The 16,518-nt window shown below is 61.4% G+C and overlaps 1 protein-coding gene across 1 annotated transcript; it reads left to right on the plus strand.

Annotated features, from left to right (window-relative positions):
- Positions 1 to 633: 633 nt before the first annotated feature.
- LOC137454559 (tubulin alpha chain, testis-specific) lies at positions 634 to 15,997 on the plus strand. The gene is made up of 5 exons (XM_068164641.1): positions 634 to 718; positions 6,385 to 6,607; positions 12,810 to 12,958; positions 14,240 to 14,920; positions 15,613 to 15,997. The coding sequence occupies exons 1-5, from the start codon at positions 716 to 718 to the stop codon at positions 15,904 to 15,906; spliced, it is 1,350 nt and encodes a 449-aa protein (XP_068020742.1). The 5' UTR covers positions 634 to 715; the 3' UTR covers positions 15,907 to 15,997.
- Positions 15,998 to 16,518: the final 521 nt, after the last annotated feature.

Here is a 16,518-nt window from a genome sequence, read left to right on the forward strand (position 1 = left end):
CTGAGGCAGCTCCAGACCCTGCAGGGCTCTGCACGCTGCTGCCCAGGGCTCAGCTCCTTCGCCCTCCACAGCCTGGCAGTCCCCTCGCCCCTTTGTGCGCAGCCGGGCCCGGGAGCGCCCCGGCGCAGCCTGGCTCTTGGGCAGCTGCCGCCTGCCCGGGGCTCCCCTTGCGCTGAGCTCTCGACCCGCCGCACTGACCACCGGGCCTGCCGCAGCCCAAGCAGGCCCGGGGCTCCCGGGTGGGCAAAGCTGCTCTGCTCTGCCCTCTTCCTCCGCGTCAGCCGCTGGCTCCGGCCACAGCGCTCCCGGCCACCGGGGAGCACCGGGGCAGAGAAGGGAGGCGCTGAGCTGCGCCGGCGGGAAGAGGAAGCCCTGCCCCTTCCCCGCCCCTGGTTACGAATCAGCCAATAGCTAGCGCGGAAACGTGAAATTCATATCTGCGCTCCAATGGCGCACAGCGGGGTGCATTCCACGCGGCCGCTGCCCGCTCCGATTGGGAGAGTGCGCGGGCTGGGTGCGCAGCCATCCAATAGCACCGCAGGAGGGTCACGACTCCGGGAGAGTCACAGCCAATGAGCACGGCGTGCGGAGCCCGCCGCCCCGCCCCGCTCCCTATATAAGATGGCCCCGGGAAGGGCGGCCGCTTTCGAGGTGCTGCCGCCCAGACCCGTTGCGCGTCTGCCGCTCCCAGCGCTGCCCGCTCCCAGCCCGAACCATGGTGAGCGCGGGCCCCGGGGAGGGGGCTCCCGGCGCCGCTTTGCTCGCCGACGCGCAGAGGGGGGCGGGGCGGCCCCGCCCGTGCGCGGCGGGAGTCGCGGGTCCGCCCCGGCCCGCGGCGGGGAAGGGGAGGAGGAGGAGGAGGAAGGGCAGCAGGGGCCCCCGCGCCGCGCCCCCCGGGCCCGCCGTGCCCTGTCCCAAAATGGTGGCGGCGGCGCCGAGAACATGGCGGCGGTGCCCGCGGGCGGGGGGCGTGCAGCCCCCGGCCGGCTCTGGGGCGGCTGCGGCAGCGCTGGCTCCGGTCGTGCCCTGCGGGGCCGGGGCCGGTGCCGGCTGTCGCTGCAGCGGGACGTGGCTGCGCGTCCCGCCCGGCCGGAGGGGGAGCGCCGGGGAGCTCTGGGGGTGCTCTCGGGGGAGCTCTGGGGGTGCTCTCGGGGGAGCTCTGGGGGTGCTCCCGGGGGTGCCGGGGGCCCGGCGTGGCGGGGGAGGCCGCGGGGGTCCCGCAGGCGCAGCTTGCGGCTTCGCCTCTGCCCTTTCCCCCCACCCCCGGCCGGGCGCTGCGCGGAGCTCGGGGAGGGGCTCCGGGCAGAGGACTTGGTGAGCCTGGCGAGTGACAAAGGTGAGGTGCAATGACCTTGTGAGCTCAGAGTCATCCCTTCGGGGAGGGGAGAGGAGTGGCAGGGGCTGGGAGCTGGGCAGCACACGTGGGAGCTGTCAGTGTGGGCTCCGGCCCCAGCTCCCCCTGTGGACTTGGCCCTGTGGCGCTCCTCGGAGCGAGGCTGTGGCTGTGCAAAGGTTGCGCTGGGGATGGCTGCAGCGGGGCTGCGAGCACCGAGCTCAGCACTTGTGGCACTGACACGCAGCAGGAAGGGCAGCTGGGCAGGGGTGTGCTGCTGCTCTCCTTTTGCTCTTACCTGTCTGAGTACCCGATCGGGAGTATGAACGCAGCCCCTCGCCCCTGCAGAGCATGCGGCTTTGCTGTGAGACCTGCTGCCCTGCTGGGCTTGCACTGGATGATCTCTTGAGGTCCCTTCCAGCCCCTAGCGTTCTGTGACCCTCTCGAGTTCCATCCTAGGGAGAGCAGGTTGCTTGTCACGGGATGGAGCTGAGCTTGGTCTGGGCTGTTGCAGCTGTTCTGTGAAGCTTGGCTTTCCATCAGCTTTGCACCAACAGAGCTGCACCTAAAGTGCTGTCCTGGAGAGGACCTAGAGCCTGATCTGCCAGTGCAGCTGGGGAGAGCTGGGCTGCAGCCTGTCAGAGGGTCCAGCCATAGCCTGCAGCTACTGCAGGGACAGTAAGGAAAGACAAGGCAGTGCTCAGCCTGGTGCAGGTCACACAGCACCAGGAGACAGAGGCTGGAGGGGTTCAGAGTGGGCTTGGAAAGGTCTCTCTGCTCTCTGGGAGCACTGAAGGGCTTCAGGGTTCTGTGCCCTGAGCACAGCCCTGAGCAGTGCTGTCTGTGGGACTCACTTAAGCCTTGCTATGACACTTCCACCAGTGGTGTGTGAGGGTCCAGAGCTGTCACAGTTGCCTCTGCCCTGTCCTTAGGGCTTGGAGATGGCTCAGGTTTTGTCCTGGTCTGTGCTGTGGTGAAGCTTCTGCTCTGAAAAGGCTGAGCAGAGTGGGCAGAGTCTCTTGGTGTCTCACAAGGATCTGTGCCACTAAATAGCCTCCCAAGTGCTGAGGTGCTGCAGGCAAGCAGGGGAAGGAGCAGGGTGAGCAGCAGCACCAGGCCAGCCCTCTGTGACTGGCTGTTCTTGCCAAGTTTTGCACACCTCCACCCATGGAGATCCCTTCCCCTCTCTGGTGACCTGTGCCAGGGCTGCAGCTCTCAGCATCTCCCAGCATCTCCCAAACACCTGGCCTGACCTCTCCTGCAGAGCAGAGGGAAGGCCTCCTGGTGCCTCCTGTTGTAGCCTGGCAGGTTGCTTACCTCACTGAGCAGCAGGAAGCTCTGCTGGGTGCTGAGCAGGGCTTCTGTGGCAACCCCTGGGATCTTCTCCACAGGGCTGCCTCTGTGTGGTGCCTCTGGGAGTCACTGCCCTGTGCTGAGCTCTGTGCTGTCAGCACAAGCAGGGCATGCTCCTGAGGGGGCACCTGGGGCACCTGCCCTGTGGCTCTGTTGCACAAGCTGTGCTGTCAAGGACATGTGCACAGCTGTGGCTGTGTGTGGCTTGAAGCAGGGGCACTGCTTCCTTTGGTGGTGGGAAGCTCCTGTACAGTCTGGTGCCTCCCCTGGGCAAGCAAGGGCCTGTGCCCTTCCTTTCAGTGCCCTTCCTCAGCTGCTTAGGAGCTTCCCTAGCAATGCTTGGGTCACTGGTGGAACCTCAGTGCAGGTGTGGGCCTGGGCTGAGGTGGGGTTCTCTCTCTGCTCTCTCCTCTCACTAGGGAAGAGTTGCAGGCTGTCCTCCTGCTTCCCTGAGGTGTGGCCTCAGTCACTGCCAGGAGCTGCCTTCTGTGACTGCAGCTTTGGGCTGCATGCTGGGAGCTGCCTTTTCTGTCACCCTCCTGCCAGTGCTGGCTGTCTGCAGCGCGGCACCCAGGGCAGCGCGGCACCCAGGGCAGGGCAGGGCAGCACCCAGGGCAGGGCAGCACCCAGGGCAGGGCAGGGCAGCACCCAGGGCAGGGCAGCACCCAGGGCAGGGCAGGGCAGCACCCAGGGCAGGGCAGGGCAGCACCCAGGGCAGGGCAGGGCAGCACCCAGGGCAGGGCAGGGCAGCACCCAGGGCAGGGCAGGGCAGCACCCAGGGCAGGGCAGGGCAGCACCCAGGGCAGGGCAGGGCAGCACCCAGGGCAGGGCAGCACCCAGTGCAGTGCTCTGGCCTGGAGAGCAGGAGGGGGTCAGCGGCTGTGGATGGGGAGCTGGAAGCCAACAGTTCTGTGCTGCTCAGTGCTGTGGTTGAGAACAAGCCCTGGGGGTTTGGGCAAGCACAGGCTGAACTCCTTGGACTTCCCAAGGAGGCTGGAAGGGCTGCTCCTGATCTCCTGCACTCACTGTGGATGTGGACTGTGCCCAGACCTTATGGCTGGATGAGACAACCTGTCCCATGAAGTTCCACATCAAGAGCTCCAGGTCCTGCTTGTGCTGGGATTCCCAAGGACAAGGCAAGTGCCATCCAGTCACAGGGCCTGAAGGCAGTTAAATGTGCCTGGCACTCAGAGCACTTCCCTCTGTCACTCCAAACTGGAGCTCTGTCAAACACAAAGCATCAGAGATGGGCCAGGAGCTGGGTCTCTGGGGTCTGACTCTCAATGATCAGCCCAGGGCTCCAGCCAGGAAGCTGGCTTTGTGCTCTGGGTAGCCAAGGCAGCCTGGATCCATGCACTGCTGTGATCAGATCCCTTGGCTGCCAGGAACCACATTCTGCACAGCTTAGCTGAGGTCATGCCTGGTGGTGAGGTCATGCCTGGTGGTGAGGGCCTTGGTGCTTGGCAGTGTGGTGTGAGCCCTCAGGTTTCAGACAAGAGGTTGGGTTGGAAGGGACCTTGAGGCTCATCCACTTCCAACCTCCTTGCCATGGGCTCAAGGCCTCATCCAGCCTGGTCCTGAGCACCTCCAGGCAGGGCACAGCCACAGCCTCCCTGGGCAGCCTGTGCCAGGCTCTCCCCAGCCTCACTCTCAGCAATCTCTTCTTCCTCTCCACTCTCAGTCTCCTCTCTCCCAGCTCAAAGCCATTGTTCCTCATCCTGGCACTCCCAGCCCTTGGCCAAAGTCCCTCCCCAGCTCTCCTGCCCCAGCCCCATCCCTGTCCTGCTGCTCACACTGCTTTTGATGCCATGGTTGGCACCTGGGCTGCCAGGGACCGTTGCTGGCTGCTGGGGACTTTGTCATCAACCTGCACCCCCAAGGCCTTCTCCTCCAGGCTGCTCTCAGCCACTCCTCCCCCAGCCTGGATTTGTGCCTGGGATTGCCCTGCCCCAGCTGCAGGACCTTGCCCTTGGCCTTGTTGAACTTCATGAGGTTGGCTTGGGATCACCTCTGCAGCCTGCCCAGCTGCCTCTGGGCAGATGCCTCCCCTCCAGTGTCAGCCACACCACACAGCTTGGTGGCACCCCCAGACCTGCTGAGGGTGCCTCAATGGCAGTGTCCATGGCACTGACAGATGTTTCTGAAGCCATGCTAAGGGTGGCTCCCAGACTGCTCAGGATGGCAGAGCCCTGGGCAGTGAGCTGGCTTCTGGTTTGCTGTGCTTTAAGCACATGGCCTCAGGCCCTCAGCAGGCTTCCCTCCTGGGGCTGCAGCTCCCAGGGGCATCCTCAGGTAGGTGCAGGCATTGGTTCTTCTGGGTGGAGAGGAGCTGGCTGGGGGGCTGGAGGAGTTGATCAGGCTCTTCCAAACCCTGGTCTGGTTGGAGATGGGGAGGAGGAGGAATGGGCTTGGGGACACAGGCGTCTGCGAGGGCCTGCCTGGGTGCATGGTGCCCGAGGGAGGCTTTTGCTGTGTTGTGCCAAGTGCCCCCAGGGCAATGAGGCCAATGTTCAGAGCGCTGCGGGCAGGGAGCTGCCTGGGCAGCCTGGGGCTGGTCCTGTGCTGCGTGTGGTTCAGCCCTAGGTGGGGTGTCCAGGCTGCTGCATGCGGTGCAGCCCCGGGGCAGGGTGGTGCCAGGCGCTGCATGCGGTGCAGCTCTGGGGGGTAGTGGGGGTGTCCAGGCTGCTTCATGGGGTGCAGCTCTGGGGGGCAGAGGGGGTGTCCAGGGGCTGCTTCATGGGGTGCAGCTCTGGGGGGCAGAGGGGGTGTCCAGGCTGCTTCATGGGGTGCAGCTCTGGGGGGTGGGGGTGGTGCCAGGCGCTGCATGCGGCGCAGCCCCGGGGGGGTGGTGCCAGGCGCTGCATGCAGTGCAGCCCTGGGGGGTAGGGGGTGCCAGGTGCTGCATGTGGTGCAGCCCCAGGGTGCGTAGGGGGTGCCAGGCGCTGCATGCGGTGCAGCCCTGGGGGGGGGTGGTGCCAGGCACTGCATGTGGTGCAGCCCTGGGGGGGGTGGTGCCAGGCACTGCATGTGGTGCAGCCCCGGGGGGGTTAGGGGGTGCCAGGCACTGCATGCGGTGTAGCCCCAGGGTGGGTAGGGGGGTGCCAGGCACTGCATGCGGTGCAGCCCTGAGGGGGGTGGTGCCAGGCACTGCATGCGGTGCAGCCCGGGGGGGGTGGTGCCAGGCACTGCATGCGGTGCAGCCCGGGGGGGGTTAGGGGGTGCCAGGCACTGCATGCGGTGCAGCCCCGGGGGGGTTAGGGGGGTGCCAGGCACTGCATGCGGTGCAGCCCCGGGGGGGTTAGGGGGGTGCCAGGCACTGCATGCTGTGCAGCCCCGGGCAGAGGTGGGGGTGCCAGGCTGCTGTATGCGGTGCAGCTCATGGGGGGTGGTGGGGGTGTCCAGGCACTGCATGTGGTGCAGCCCTGGGGGGGTGGTGCCAGGCACTGCATGTGGTGCAGCCCCGGGGGGGGGTGGTGCCAGGCGCTGCATGCGGTGCAGCCCTGAGGGGGGTGGTGCCAGGCACTGCATGCGGTGCATCCCGGGGGGGGGGTGGGGGGTGGTGCCATGCGGTGCATCCCGGGGGGGGGGTGGGGGGTGGTGCCATGCGGTGCAGCCCCGGGGGGGGGTGGGAGGGGGTGCGATGCGGCGCATCCCGGGGCGCTGCCGCGGGTGCTGAGCGCCCCGTTGCCTCCCCGCAGCGCGAGTGCATCTCCATCCACGTGGGCCAGGCGGGCGTGCAGATCGGCAACGCCTGCTGGGAGCTGTACTGCCTGGAGCACGGCATCCAGCCCAACGGCACCATGCCCGCCGACAAGAGCCTGGGCGGCGGCGACGACTCCTTCAACACCTTCTTCAGCGAGACCGGCGCCGGCAAGCACGTGCCCAGGGCGGTCTTTGTGGACCTGGAGCCGGCGGTGATCGGTACGTGGCGGCCGTGCTGGGGCTGCAGGGCCTGCTGGAGGAGGCCATTGGCCTGGCTGAGGGTCTGCTGGGCCAGCCCTGCCACCTGCTCGGGGCCCTTCCTGTGTCTCCGTTCTAGGGAGCTGCTGGGACAGAGGCTGCCCAGCGCTTCCGAGGGGATAGAACAGAACAGACCAGGTTGGAAGAGACCTTCAAGATCGTCCTGTCCAACCTATCAACTAATCCAAGCCACCTAAACAACTAACCCATGGCTCCAAGCACCCCATCAAGTCTCCTCCTGAACACCTCCAGTGATGGGGACTCAACCACCTGATTTTAGGAAGGGCAGGTCCTGCTTCTCCAACCTGATCTCCTTCCATGCCCAGGTGACTGCCTGGTGGCTGTGGGGCAGGCTGTGGATGTGGTCTGCCTGGACTGCAGCAAGGCCTTTGACACCATCCCCCACAGCCAACCCCTGGCCAAGCTGTCAGCCCCTGGCCTGGACCACTACACTCTGTGCTGGGTGAGGAACTGGCTGGAGGCTGAGCCCAGAGAGTGGTGGTGAATGGTGCCACAGCCAGCTGGCAGCCAGGCACCAGTGCTGTGCCCCAGGGAGCAGTGCTGGGCCCTGTGCTCTTTAACATCTTCATTGATGATCTGGAGGAGGGGATGGAGTCAGTCAGCAGCAAATGTGCAGCTGACAGCAAGCTGGGAGCAGAGGTTGGTCAGTCAGAGGGCAGAAGGGCTCTGCAGAGGGACCTTGCCAGGCTGCACAGCTGGGCAGAGGCCAACAGGATGGCATTCAACAAGTCCAAGTGCCAGGGGCTGCACTTTGGCCACAGCAACCCCAGGCAGAGCTCCAGGCTGGGGGCAGAGTGGCTGAGAGCTGCCAAAGAGAGAGGGAGCTGGGGGTGCTGATTGACAGCTGCCTGAACAGGAGCCAGCAGTGTGCCCAAGTGTGGGGCCAAGGCCAAGGGCATCCTGGCCTGCAGCAGGCAGAGTGTGGCCAGCAGGAGCAGGGAAGTCCTTGTGCCCCTGGACTCTGCATTGGTTAGGCCACACCTGGAGTCCTGTGTCCAGTTCTGGGCCCCTCAGGTCAGGAAGGACATTGAGAGACTTGAAGGTGTCCAGAGAAGGGCAACAAAGCTGGGGAGGGGTCTGGAGCACAGCCCTGGGAGGAGAGGCTGAGGGAGCTCGGGTTGCTTAGCCTGCAGAAGAGGAGGCTCAGGGGAGACCTCATTGCCCTCTACAACTATCTGAAGGGAGGTTGGAGCCAGGAAGGGGTTGGTCTCTTCTCCCAGGCAGCCAGCACCAGAACAAGAGGACACAGTCTCAAGCTGTGCCAGGGGAGGTTTAGACTGGAGGTGAGGAGAAAGTTCTTCACCGAGCGAGTCATTCGTCATTGGGATGTGCTGCCCAGGGAGGTGGTGGAGTCTCCATCCCTGGAGGTGTTCCAGAGGGGATTGGATGTGGCCCTTGGTGCCATGGTCTAGTCATGGGGTCTGTGTTGATAGGTTGGACTCGATGATCCTCGAGGTCTCTTCCAACCTCAGTGATACTGTGAGACTGATACCTCCCCAGGCAGCACATCCCAATGGGCAATCACTCTCTCTGTGTAGAACTTCCTCCTAACATCCAGCCTAAACCTCCCCTGGCACAGCCTGAGACTGTGTGCTCTTGTTCTGGTGCTGTAAAGAAGGATGCTGCACTCTGGGCTGGACAGGGTTAGAAGCTGAGATGGAAGTGCAGCTCATGACTGCCTGCAGCAGTGCAAAGCACATCAACTACACGAGATCCACAGCGCCTTGGCCAGGGTTCTGCAAGAACCTCCTTAGGCTGAAGCTTCATAGTCCCCCTCGGCCACAGCTCTCCCAAAAAGCCTCCTTAGGTCAAAGCCTTCCCCAGCCTCCCTCCAAACCAGGCCAAAACCCCAGGCCTCAAGTGCTGTGCCCACCATGACTCCCTAGCCCCCATACCAAACCCAAGGGACACAGCTAGACTGTGGCTTGTGGCTCCAGGCCTGCCCCAGGCCCCCTCTGCATAGCAAAGGTAAGGGAGCCCAGGCCAGGCAAGGGACAGAGAGAGGGAGGGGAAGGGGGCTGGACAGCTTGTGCTGTTCCCTTATAAAGGGGAGATGCAGGCATTCTGGGAGTGAAATAACAAAGGTGACACTTCCTGGTCCCCCCCTGGACCTTTCCTGCCTGTGGAGGTCTGTACCCTATCTGGAGCTGCCATCACTGGAGGTGTTTAGGAGGAGGCTTGCTGGGTGCTTGGTGCCATGGTTTAGTTGATCAGGTGGTGTTGGGTGATGGGTTGGGCTCGATGACCTGGAAGGTCTCTCCCAACCTGGTTCATTCTCTTCTGTCCTGATTTCTTAAACCCATAGCACCATTTTTACTACAAAAAGCTTATCACAGAATCAGTCAGGGTTGGAAGGGACCACAGGGATCAGCCAGCCCCAACCCCCCTGCCATGGGCAGGGACACCCCACACTAGATCAGCCTGGCCACAGCCTCAGCCAGCCTGGCCTTAAACACCTCCAGGGACAGGGCCCCAACCACCTCCCTGCACAACCCATCCCAGGCCTTCACCACTCTCATGGGGAAGAACTTCCTCCTCCCCTCCAGCCTCAATCTCCCCACCTCCAGCTTCATTCCATTCCCCCTAGTCCTAGCACTGCCTGAGATCCTGAGCAGTCCCTCCCCAGCCTTCCTGCAGCCCCCTGCAGATCCTGGAAGGCCACAATGAGGTCACCTGGGAGCCTTCTCTTCTCCAGACTGAACAGCCCCAACTCCTTCAGTCTGTCCTCACAGCAGAGCAGCTCCAGCCCTCTGCTCCTCCTCCTGGCCCTGCTCTGGACACCTTCCAGCACCTCCAGATCCCTCTTGCCATAGGGGCTCCAGAACTGGAGGCAGGACTCCAGGTGGGGTCTCCCCAGAGCTGAGCAGAGGGGGAGGATCACCTCTCTTGCCCTGCTGGCCACACTTCTCCTGCTGCAGCCCAGGCTCTGCTTGGCTTTCTGGGCTGCAAGTGCACACTGAGAGCTCCTGCTGAGCTTCTCCTCCCCCAGCACCCCCAAGGCTCTCTCCTCAGGGCTGCTTTCCAGCCAGTCCCTGCCCAGCCTGGATTTGTGCCTGGGATTGCCTCTAGCCAGCTGCAGGACCCTGCCCTTGGTCTTGTTGACCCTCCTGAGGTTGGCTTGTGCCCAGCTCTGCAGCCTGTCCAGGTCCCTCTGGATGGATCCCTTCCCTCCAGCCTGTCCAGCTCCCTCTGGATGGATCCCTTCCCTCCAGCCTGTCCAGCTCCCTCTGGATGGATCCCTTCCCTCCAGCCTGTCCAGCTCCCTCTGGATGGATCCCTTCCCTCTAGCCTGCCCAGCTCCCTCTGGATGGATCCCTTCCCTCCAGCTGTCTGCTGCACCACACAGCTTGGTGCCAGCAGCAAACCTGCTGAGGTTGCACTCAGTGCCACTGTCCATGGCACCCACAGAGATGTTGAACAAGCCTGGGCCCAGGACTGATCCCTGAGGGCCTCTGCTTGTCCCTGGCCTCCCCTGGGCCATGGAGCCATGCACAGCCACTCTCTGGGTGCAGCCCTCAAGCCAGTTCTGTATCCATCTGGTGGTCACCCCTCACCCCCATGTGTCACCAGCCTGGAGCCCAGGCTGTGGTGGGGACAGTGTGGAAGGCTGTGCTCAGGCCCAGGGGAACAACATCAGCTGCTCTCCCCTCAGCTGTTGATGTTGTCACCTGCTCAGAGAAGGCCTCCAGCTTGGTCAGGCAGGGTTTGCCTGCAACTTCCTAGTGATGGGAAGTGCTTGGACTGGCACATGTGCACTCTGGAGCTCTAAAGCATTGAAGTGTGACCTCCTGCCAGCCTGTGGGCCCTCTGAATGTGCCTCATGCTCCTGCCATGCAGGGAAGCAGGAGTTCCAGCCTCTTGGCACAACATGGCACAGTGTGTCCAGCAGTCAGCTGTGGTGTCACTAGAGCAGGTTTCTGCACCTGGCAGTGGTTCCTGTGCTTTCTCCCTGAAGCTTGAAGAGTGTTTGCAGAAGTGAGTCTCAATCCCTAGCCTCAGTCCAGGGGCTTCCAAAGGTGCCCTGCTGCCTTCCCTTTGCATGGCAGTCCCCTCTGCTGGAAGGCAGCTGTGTCCCATGCTCTGGCAGCATCCTCAGTGTTCAGATGTGATGCCCTGCATCAGCCCCTGCTGGATCCTATTAGCCCAGTGTGGGCTCCCCAGTTTCACAGCTGCCCCCTTGCTTGTGTTTGCTGTCACTGTGTGCCTGAAGAATCCTGCTGGGCTCAGTTTGTGGCTGCCCTGCCTCAGTGCTTTGGGGCTCTCCCAGGACAGGAGCCTGTTTCTTGTGCTGCTGCTGCTGTTTCTTACTGCCATGCACAGGGTTGGGAAGGGGGGGCAAGGGAATAGGCTTAGGCTGCTCCTATAGACTCAAACTGGGGGTCTCCTGCAAGTTGCTTTTGTTGTGGCACCCCAGAGCACTTCTGTGGCTAATGCAGTAGAAAGGACTCCTGCAGGAGAGCAGAAGGTTGGGGTGAGGGTGCTGGACTTGGAACCTCTGAAAAGACCCAGAGCCCCCTGGGCCAATGCCCAGGAGCTGTGGCAGGTCTGGCTTTGCTTTCCTGAGCCCCATGGCTTTTGCTTCCTCTGCTGCTGGCCAGGTGGTGGCTCTAAGCAACCAGGAAAGGCTGAGAAATGAGGTGAGGGAGAGCAGGTGGCAAAGCTCTCATCTTGCCTCTGGGGGTGGGTAGCTGGTGAGTCTTGGGACAAATGGCACAAGGTGGTGTTCCAGTGCTTGTTAATGGTGCCAGTGCAGCATGGGGAGCTGGGCAAAAGGCTGTCTTATGAAACAGTTGGCAATAGGAGGAAAGCCAGGGCTTTGTTACAGGTTACATCAGAGCCTTTCTCAGGGCTGGCCTTCTGAATCCCTGCCCTGCCTGCTTGCAGGCTCCCTGGGCAGGGCTAGCATGGCTTGTCCCACTTGTGCCCTGCTTCCCTCTGCTCTGAATTCATGGACACAGCTGAAAGCATCTGTCCTATAACCTGTCCTGCAGCAGCTGTTTTGATTTCCTTCCCCTCATCCTGCCCCAGCTGGTCAGGCCAGACATGCAGAGCTGTGGTGCTGAGGGAGATGGTTTAGCATCTGACTTGGTAATGGTTGAAGGTGTTCCCTAACCAAAGCAGGTCTGTGATCTGTTGTGCCAGCAGCAGCTCTGGAGGTGCCATGTGTGTAGAGCAGGGATTTCTGGAGCTCCCAGAGCTGCTCTGGCTGAAAGCAGCAGGACTGCTGCATGTGTGCCCCGGCCCTGGGGCAGTACCATGGCTGGGAGTTGCTCACCCTCAGGTTAAGCAGCAGCCATGCAAGCAGGCAGCAGCATCTGCAGCTAACAGAGCTCTTTGCTTTCCACTTGATTTTAATGGAAGGCTGCAGCACTGCACTAGCACACAACTCAAGAAGGGCTTGAGCTCAAGCAGAGACAAAGCTGTGCTGAGTTCCTTTGTGGTAGGACAGAGCTGGAGCCTGCTGGATGTGAGTGCATGCTTCTGAGAGCTGGTGGAGATCATAACTGAACCACTCTTTAAATCTGCCTGCTGGGGCTGCTGTATCCAGAGTCCCGGAACGGGCAGAGCGGGAAGGCGCTTCTGAAGGTCATCTAATCCAACCCCCCATCTGCACAGCTTTTCAGCACAGACATTTGCTCTGGAGCTTGCAGCTCAGTAGTTAATAACTGACCAGATGCTACAAAGAGCATCTCCTGTTCCTTTGGAATCTTTGTCCGTGGCAGAAAACACAACTGAGGGGAAGGAGACGAAGCAGTGCAGGCTCTGCCTGCCCACAGCTGCGGGAGCAGCAAGGCAGCATCCCGGCGGGCCTGGGACACGAGGGAGGAAAGCAGCATTTCAGATGCTGATCTGCAAAGTGGGCCTCAGGTTGTCTCAAACTGTGGATGAATGATTCTGCTGCTACTGCCCAGTTTTCAGCTGCCCTGGCAGGTCAAACCTGTCAGTGAGTGCAAGGGGAGAGGTTCTGAGCCGGAGAGTGTTGGGTGCCGGCATCCGGTCTGCCCTGAGCCTGTGGCACCTCCTGACGGGAAGGCACCCAGCTGCTTTTAGTCTCTCAGCTTCAACACCTTGCTCTGGACACCCTCAGGTTTGAAAAGCTCATTCTGCACAGAAAACTGACTTGGAAATCTTGTCTCCCCAGATGAAGTCAGGACTGGGACATACAGGCAGCTCTTTCATCCTGAGCAGCTGATATCCGGTAAAGAAGATGCTGCCAACAACTACGCTCGAGGGCATTACACGGTCGGGAAGGAGATCATTGATCTCGTTCTGGAGCGCATCAGGAAGCTGGTAAGATGTTTTTCCTCCTCTTGAAGACTCTTGGACATCTTCCCTCAGCCTGTTTGACAGGATTTGGCGGTTAGGATGATCAAAAATACATGGCCCTGCAAATTGTGCTTCCACTTGTGCCACGGAAGGAGGATCTGTGGTCTGCATCTGGTTTTGTTCTCAGCCAGCTGGGGATGGTTGGCTTATTCCTGCCAGGTAGGACTTTCAAGTGGTCTAAAATGCTGATGAGGCTCAGAAACCTTTCTTGTTTCATGTTCAGCTTCAGAAAGACAGTGCTGGGAATTATGATTTGCATAGTTCCTGCTGGAAAAGGATTGGTCTCTTGCTGGGGCTCTGGCAAGGCAGTTTAAATAGCAGTGTTTGCTTCTGTGGTTCAGACTCCTGTTTGCATTTCCTGCTGCCATGATTCCTGAATTAATTTGAGGCAGTAACAGCAGAGAAGGAACCTCATTAAGTTGGGATGGTTTAGGCTCCCCAGCACTTAGATCATGTGGCAGAGTTATGAAGATATCAGCTTAGAAGGGTAGAGTTCCCTGTCAAAGTGTCCTGAGCCCATGTCACAAAGGTGAGGAGCCCTCAGTGCACACAAACACAGCTGCTTTCAGAGGCAGTGCTGAGCCTGAGCTGGGCACCTTCTGCACGTCAAACCTGGGCTTGCTCTCAGTGCCTTGCTGCCACCATCTCTAATTAAAGCTAAGCTGCTTGCAGCAGGCTGTACTTTGACCTGAAAAACGTGGTTGTCATGTCTCTACAAGCTGTTGAAAGTCCCTGTCAGCCCTGAGAACCAGGCTGAGCATCATGTGGCACTTCTGAGGACAAGGCAGTCTGGCTTCTTCATCTGAGGAGGTGAAGCTGCAATGGCAGTGTGATGCCTTCTGACAGCTCCCTTGCCTGGACTGAGCTCTGTGCAGCTCAGGCAGGGCTGCTGCAATAGCTCTGGGACAGGGAGCTGCTCCATTTCTGTGCAGGCAGGGAATGTCAGAGCAAAGGGAAAGGTGGTGGTTGGTTGTTCTTGGAATGTTACTGCTGCTCTTGGTCATTGTTCTTGGCCTGAGAGTTGGGGCTTAGGGGAACTGCTGAGGCAGCCATTTGAAGTGGGGAGGTCACCCCCCTGTACCTGCCCAAAGTAAATGCTTTTGTGGGGCCCCTGGTGGATTATTGGCAGAGGGATCAATTTCAGTGTTACCTACCTGAAGCTTGCACAGTTGGGGTGAGTCAGAATGGAACTGGCTGTCTGGAGCTGGGGCTCTGGGTGTCTGAGCCCTGTGTTCTCTCTTGCAGTCCGACCAGTGCACAGGCTTGCAGGGCTTCCTCATCTTCCACAGCTTCGGGGGAGGCACTGGCTCGGGTTTCACCTCCCTGCTGATGGAGAGGCTCTCAGTTGACTATGGGAAAAAGTCCAAGCTGGAGTTTGCCATCTACCCAGCCCCCCAGGTGTCCACAGCCGTGGTGGAGCCTTACAACTCCATCCTGACCACCCACACCACGCTGGAGCACTCCGACTGCGCCTTCATGGTGGACAACGAAGCCATCTACGACATCTGCCGCCGCAACCTGGACATCGAGCGCCCCACCTACACCAACCTCAACCGGCTGATCGGCCAGATCGTGTCCTCCATCACCGCCTCCCTGCGCTTCGACGGGGCCCTGAACGTCGACCTCACCGAGTTCCAGACCAACCTGGTGCCCTACCCCCGCATCCACTTCCCGCTGGTCACCTACTCGCCCATCATCTCCGCCGAGAAGGCTTACCACGAGCAGCTCTCGGTGGCCGAGATCACCAACGCCTGCTTCGAGCCCTCCAACCAGATGGTGAAGTGCGACCCTCGCCACGGCAAGTACATGGCCTGCTGCATGCTCTACCGCGGCGACGTGGTGCCCAAGGACGTCAACGCCGCCATCGCCGCCATCAAGACCAAGAGGACCATCCAGTTCGTGGACTGGTGCCCCACTGGCTTCAAGGCAAGTCCCACCCTGGCTTCTTCCAGGCTTCTCCTTCTCTCTCCTGGGCCTAGGAAGCCTTTTCCTCCTGGAGGTGCCATGCAGGTACCTGCTTTGTGTGTTGAGAATCACAGAGAGCTCTGAGCTCCTCCAGTCCAACCCTTGACCCAGTGCCAAGGGTCAGCACTAAACCATGTCCCTAAGCACCAGCTCCACACACTGCTTGAACACCCCCAGGGATGGTGACTCCAGCACTGCCCTGGGCGGTGAGATCACCCCTCCAGTGCAGAAATATAGCCTAGCATCCAGCCTGAGCCTCCCTTAGAGCAGCTTGAAACCACTGCCTCTGGTTCTTGTCAGCAAGGAGAGGAGGCTGCCCCCTCCTTGCTTCAACCTCCCTTGGAGTCATAGAATCAATAAGGTTGGAAGAGACCTCAAAGCTCATCAAGTCCAACCTGTCACCACAGACCTCCTGACTGCTAAACCGTGGCACCAAGTGCCATGTCCAATCCCCTCTTGAACACCTCCAGGGACGGGGACTCCACCACCTCCCTGGGCAGCCTTCAGGGAGCCGTAGAGAGAAATGCAGAGAGAAATGCCCATGCAGAGCTATTTCCTTAGGTGTGAAGCATTGAGCTCAGCTGCTGCCTTGTTTGGCTCTGGCCATCACCAGAGGCTTCCAGGAGACTCAGGCTCTCGTGCTTCTCCCACAGGTTGGCATCAACTACCAGCCGCCCACGGTGGTGCCCGGCGGGGACCTGGCCAAGGTGCAGCGGGCGGTGTGCATGCTGAGCAACACCACCGCCATCGCCGAGGCCTGGGCGCGCCTGGACCACAAGTTCGACCTGATGTACGCCAAGAGAGCCTTCGTGCACTGGTACGTGGGGGAGGGCATGGAGGAGGGGGAGTTCTCCGAGGCCCGCGAGGACCTGGCCGCGCTGGAGAAGGACTACGAGGAGGTGGGCACGGACTCGCTGGAGGGGGACGAGGAAGGCGAAGAGTACTGAGCCGGCGAGGGGCGCGGATCGCTGGGCCCTGCTGCCTCCTGGGGAGCGCTGTACGTCCGGAGGGAAGGGAATAAACCTCTGCCCAAGAGCTCCTGTGGTGTCCAAGCGCTCTGCGCCCGGCCGCGCCGCCCGCGGGGGCAGGGCTCCTGCCTGGGGGACAGGAGCGGAGCAGCCGTGCTCTGGTGGCTGGATGAGGCCTTGGCCTTAGGCTGCTGCTCCGTGAAGGCCTCGCAGGGCAGTTTCCCCCCAGAGCCAAGGCTAGACGTGTGCCTGAGCTGCACGAGCAGCTGTGTTCCTCAGGGCTCTAAAGCTGCTGTCCCAAGAGGCAGTGGAGCCAGCCCTGTGTTCCCCTCTCAAGGCAAAGGCTGCTGGGCTGGCTGGCTGCTGTACTTACTCAGCCATGGGCCAGTAACTAAGATGTGGTAACCTGGAAGGGCAGGAGATGCCCAGATAGGCTCTGCCATAGCATGAGGAACCTCCCACTTCTGCCAGGACCTGGGGGCTGCTCTGTCCTCCCACCACAGGGGCTGCAGTCCTTGCCTGGCAGCCTTCTGGGGAGTCTGCCTCTTGCTGAAGCTGCCTGGAGCAGGATGTGTCTGGGGGAGGTGGCTG

This window comes from Melanerpes formicivorus, unplaced genomic scaffold, assembly GCF_026170545.1.
Source record: "Melanerpes formicivorus ecotype bairdi unplaced genomic scaffold, bMelFor1.0.p_v2 SCAF_82, whole genome shotgun sequence".
In the NCBI taxonomy this organism is placed as follows: domain Eukaryota; kingdom Metazoa; phylum Chordata; class Aves; order Piciformes; family Picidae; genus Melanerpes; species Melanerpes formicivorus.

What these genes read in the sequence shown, in the direction of transcription:
- LOC137454559 (XM_068164641.1), top strand. An exon ending in TGGAGCGCATCAGGAAGCTG is followed by an intron (nt 12,959 to 14,239) that starts GTAAGATGTTTT and finishes TCTCTCTTGCAG; the next exon opens with TCCGACCAGTGCACAGGCTT. An exon ending in GGTGCCCCACTGGCTTCAAG is followed by an intron (nt 14,921 to 15,612) that starts GCAAGTCCCACC and finishes CTTCTCCCACAG; the next exon opens with GTTGGCATCAACTACCAGCC.